The sequence below is a fragment of the Triticum urartu genome, chromosome 2A, assembly GCF_056163025.1.
Source record: "Triticum urartu cultivar PI428250 chromosome 2A, HENAU_Tu73, whole genome shotgun sequence".
NCBI classification, from domain to species: Eukaryota; Viridiplantae; Streptophyta; class Magnoliopsida; order Poales; family Poaceae; genus Triticum; species Triticum urartu.
Genome location: NC_141874.1, coordinates 490,104,532 through 490,109,709, shown reverse-complemented (window position 1 = coordinate 490,109,709; position 5,178 = coordinate 490,104,532). Strand labels below are relative to the sequence as shown.

The 5,178-nt window shown below is 44.8% G+C and overlaps 1 protein-coding gene across 1 annotated transcript; it reads right to left on the bottom strand.

Moving 5' to 3' along the window:
• Positions 1-3,081: 3,081 nt before the first annotated feature.
• LOC147985581 (uncharacterized) lies at positions 3,082-4,690 on the bottom strand. The gene is made up of 3 exons (XM_087539902.1): positions 3,788-4,690; positions 3,543-3,710; positions 3,082-3,480 (listed from the first exon to the last, which is right to left on the bottom strand). The coding sequence occupies exons 1-3, from the start codon at positions 4,688-4,690 to the stop codon at positions 3,082-3,084; spliced, it is 1,470 nt and encodes a 489-aa protein (XP_087396028.1).
• Between the last annotated feature and the right edge of the window lie 488 nt (positions 4,691-5,178).

Sequence of the window (5,178 nt, the reverse complement as noted above, 5' to 3'; positions counted from 1 at the left end):
ACTACCTTATCGATGTTCGAGAGCACAAAGACTCACGTAAGTCGGAGGAGGAGACCCGCTGGCCGTGGAATATCGCTCACCTTCGGCCTTACTATACTTGAGCCACCAGCTCTAATGTGTATATATTTATACTATGTATATATTACATAAAGCAATAAAGCAGGACCTCTGTCCTTTTTTCCACTCCCAAAAAAGGTTTATGTGTTTTCTTTGTCGGGTGGTGGAGATAACCAAGGAGAAGCGGATCATATCTGAATCCGGCTTTCCTTTGGTCCGGCTTATGATCATATCTGAATCTAGCCGTGGTCACTTGGGGGCTTCTTGTTCAAACATAGGTCGTATTCGAACCAAAGAGAACATAGCTGTCGATACCCACTTGATCGGCATACTGCCAAACCTACTTGGGGGCTTCTTGATCATATTTGAATCATAGCTTAACCCCTTTGGGTCTGACGTGGATCATATTCGAATCAGCGTCATTAAACAACTCTTATGGTCACTTGGGGGCTTCCTGTTCAAACATAGGTCGTATTCGAACCAAAGAGAACATAGCTGTCGATACCCACTTGATCGGCATCGCCACAGCCACTGGGGGCTATATGATCGTATCTGAATCTTAGCTCAACCCCTTTGGAACGGTTTACTGATCGTATTCGAATCAGAGGCCTTTTAACTTTTGTTTATTATTCATCATATTTTCTGAGTGTCAATATTTGACTATATTGAGACCCTCTTGAAAATACAACGGAGGATACTGCAATTTTCTGGAGTTAAACTTACCCTCAGGGGATTGGCTTATATAAGCCGGAAAGGTAACCGTAAGCATCACAGGTATATCATTATGGTTACATCTATTAAGTTTAATCATAAGTTGGATTTCCTGTAATTATTCGGTGTATATTCTGGGTTATCAGAAGCTTATGTGACCCTCCAAAGCGATAAGTTGCCAAGGGATTTCTGTTTATCTTATGTGCAGAACAATACAAGACATTTCTGCAAGGACATAACAGACTCCTATAAACTGCGAGTGCGTAGTGACGGCGGCTTATGCACATATTAAGCATCATAAGCATGCGCGAAGGCATGACAAAATTCAAAAGTATTTCCTACTCTATTACAAGACTGCCCGAGTCTGAATGATGAGGCATTGTTTTTTCTATGAAGACATAAGCATGTGGCGCCTGGCGATTTACTCTTGGGTTGACCTGAAGCTTCCAGGTTATCCTTCTCCGCCTCTCCACCGGCTGCCCTGTCCTGGAAGGTTGATGAGGCCCAGTCAATGCCACTCAAGGCTTCAAACTCAGCTTCATCATCGATTAAACCAGTTGGGTTGACGTTAGGGGCAAAAGTGTGCTTACGAGTTGGAGGAACCAGGCTGACTTCATGGTAATGAGGTGTTGGAATCCTCTGGTTCTCCCTATCGTAACCCGGCTGATATTTGGTCAGATCAGTATCATTCCCAATAAGAGTCGCCACCGGGCGTATGTCTTTCACACAGGCGGTAAAGTCTACTTCGTCAAATAAGGTGACATCCTCCTTTAGACTCGGGTATCCAAGAGCAATGTCGGCCGGGTCTAGTTCTGGAATCCATGCTTTAGTCGGGCTCAATGCTGCTATAGCCCCGGCCCTCGCGGATGCCCGCCTTAGCTCTTGAACCCGCTGAGGGAGTACGGCAAGCCTTTTCAGCACATCTTGAAGAAGATAAGGGACATCATTGGTTAAAGCCACAACGGCCAGAGCACGTTGTGACCCAGTGTAAAGTTGTTCCACCGGTGTATATACTGCCTTCAGCTTGATCAGCTTGTTTTGCTTAAGGTTGGTACTCCTGGAGCCTATATTGTTAAAAAGCATAAGGTAAACCGGAGAGAAGAATTAAGGTATTTATCAACGAAAGGTTTGCGGTATTTAAGTTTTCATATATGGATACTTACCAAAGATTGCTGAGACCATTTGAGATATCTGATCTTTTAAGCCGGACAGTTCGGTATTTACTTCTGCAAGTGATGCTTCTGCTGTCTCGGCCCGGGTCACCAGTAAGGCTTTTTCGTCAGCCCAGATTTTCTTATCCGCTTCAAAATTCTTCCTCAACTTCTCTTGTTTAGAGACGCTGAATTCAAACTTGGAGTTGGCATTTTAAATTTCAAGTTCCTGTGCTAACAGGCGGCTCTTAAGGTCAGCAATCTCTGATTCAAATTTACTTATGGTGGCCTGCATTATCCCGGGTTACAGTCAGAATCATGATAAGTAAATTGAAGTCCCAAACATTTTGCAAGCAAAGATGCTTGGCACTTGGGGGCTAATGTATACCGAAGCTTTCTAAACGGTTAAGCCAATCCTAATCTTAAAGTCCCAAGCACTTTACAAGCAAAGATGCTCAGCACTTGGGGGCTAATGTGTATCGCAAGTTAAAGGTATTGTGTTACAGCCGGTTTAAGTATTTTTTATTTTAAGCCGGACAAATAGCTCTAACAATTTTTCTAAGTCTACAGCATATTTACTCATAAGAAATAGACTTGGGGGCTAGTACAGTAAGTGTGCTTGAAAGTAAGGAAGCATAAGTCATACCTCAGATTTTTTTTGTATTTGCTTCACCATGTCAATCTCCAGGTCACGGCTGTTTTGCACTTGGTTGATGTAACCCGAGACAATTTCTCCAATACTCAAATGAGTATAGTTGGTGATATCCATCTTGGCCTTACGGTGTTCTAATAAATCCTCCTTAGCAGAGCATTTGGCGAGTACAGTGGGCTGTGCCGGCTCAACAAACTGAGTCTTCAGAAACTCAACTTCCGGGTCATCTGCCTTGGTGGGGCTAGGAGCCTCCGGGTTAACAGAATTATTGATGACTTGTTCAGTAGGCGGGTCAAAAAAGGATACAGGAGCATCATGAGATAATGGAGGCGGTGGCTCATGAACAGAAGTATCAGGTGCGACCGTTCCAAGCGCCGGCTCAGTTACAACAGGGTCCTGGGCCGGCTTATCTTTGTTTGCTTTCTTCCTGGCCTTCACTTGCACGCTATGGACAAAACGGAAAAATAAATACAGAGACATAAGGAAGAGCATAAGGTAAACAAATTTATATTACCCAGGGGCAGTCTTAAAAGCCGGCATGTTTGACTGCATAGACTCGCCGGATGAAGGAGATGTATCCTGATAATTGGAGTCAGACGAATTGAGAGGTTGACGGATTAGACCCGCCAAAGGTAAAAAAGGGGATAAGTCGGAGATAACCTCAGTCCGACGCTTCCTGGTTGTATCAGGCAAGCCGGAGGAGAGCTCTGCATCCTTGCTGGTCCGGGTCTGCCTCCGGCTTTCAAATTGCTGTTGCTTCAAAAGAAAGTCAGGGTCTTGGTAAGCCAAAGGATGTGAAAATCTTACTTTCCGGGTTACTCTTCGAATTTTCTGACGCGGCCGAAGCTCGGAGTCGGAGGAGATTATAGTTACCTCTTCCTCTACGGGTTGACTGTTGCCCGTGTCCTCCTGAAAGAAGGTTAAATATCAGTAAGGAAATGATAAAGGAGAAAAGGAAATTGAAAAGTTACCTCTTCCTCATTATCATCAGAATCATCAAGCTGAAACATCTCAGAAGCGCTTGGTTTCCTTTTCCTTGAAGTGGTGGGCTTGGCGGTTTTCCTTTCGGCTCTCTTGGCTGTGCTGGCTTGCTTGGCCGCCTCATGATCATACTGGACTTTCCAGAAGTTGTCGTTTGCCTGTAAAAGGTTATAAAGGGTTAAGAGTAAGGATACAGTATAACATGATAAACATAACCCGATGGCTGGAAACTTACTGCAGGGGCCGAGTTCTTCTTGCAAAAGGGGAGTAAGCCGAAGGCGTTACTATTCACCGTGCCCTCCTTCAACAAAGACTGAGTTGTAGCTTCCACAACGTCATCTGGTAAGTCGTCAGGACTATGACGCTGAGGGTCATCTTTCTCGCCTGAGTAATCACACATTAAGCCGGGGTGGCGGCTTAACGGAATTATTCTCCACACAACCCAGACTCGGACCAGGTCAATACCATCCAAGCCGTTCCCCAAGAGAGCTTTAATCTTCTTGATCTTGGGGGTGAGTGGCAGACGTTCAATGGCAGTCAACTTATCCGGCAGCGGGTGAGTAGATTCAAGGCGCAACGCACGGAAGCCGGGCAGCGGGTTTTCACCAGCCGGAGAAGAATCCTGGCAATAAAAGCATGTCTGGTTCCAGTCCTTTGGATGACTCGGCAATTCAGCATAAGGGAACAGGCAGTCTCTCCGCCTTTGAATCGATATGCCACCGAGTTCCAGACTGGGCCCGTTGGCGCGCTCATTCTGCCGATTCAGATAGAATAATTCCTTGAACAAAAGTAGGCTGGGCTCTTCTCCAAGGTAGACCTCATAGAAAACTTGGAAGTTGCAGATATTTGACACGGAATTGGGCCCGATGTCTTGAGGTCTTAAGTCAAAAAATTGCAAAACGTCTCTAAAGAATTTTGAACTGGGAGGAGCAAATCCCCGGCTCATGTGATCGGTAAAAATGATCACCTCCCCTTCCTTGGGTTGAGGTTTCTCCTCAGATGGGTCAGGAGCATGATAAGACATGACATCCTTCTTGGGCAGATGGCCAGACTTTACAAACTCGGACAGTTTGCTCTCTGTAACAATGGATGGGATCCAGTTGCAAGTCACCGGAGGTTTGACGGCTTTGGGTGCCATTGTGTAAATCGACGCCTACAACAAGATAAAGGAATTTTTCCGGTTTAATAATAACCCGGAGGAAAACACTGTGGGTTTATTCAAGATGGCGGCTTAAGAAGGGGCCTAATGACATACAGGTAGCTATGCGATAATGTTTAAACATCTGCAGGTATTAAAGATGATTAAGGTTTTCTTAAGTCGCCAGAAGCAAGCGGAGCTGACAGCTGGTGTTATCTTAAACCGGCTACATGAATTACTATGGTTGAAACAGAGTCAACAGACGCAGTTTTTGGCTAAGTGTGGAGCAAACAGGTTTCATAGATTGCAATTATTATTTTGGATCAAACGATGCCCTGGAAAGGAAAATTTCTAGACCTAAAACAGTACAGGGAAGTTTATATACTCAAGGAGGGATTCCAAAACAAGAAAATGAGATCTGTTTTCGTACAGAATAAGCATGAAACATCCTCCGCAGCAGTTCTATGTGGTTTTCACGGTCTGAGCAA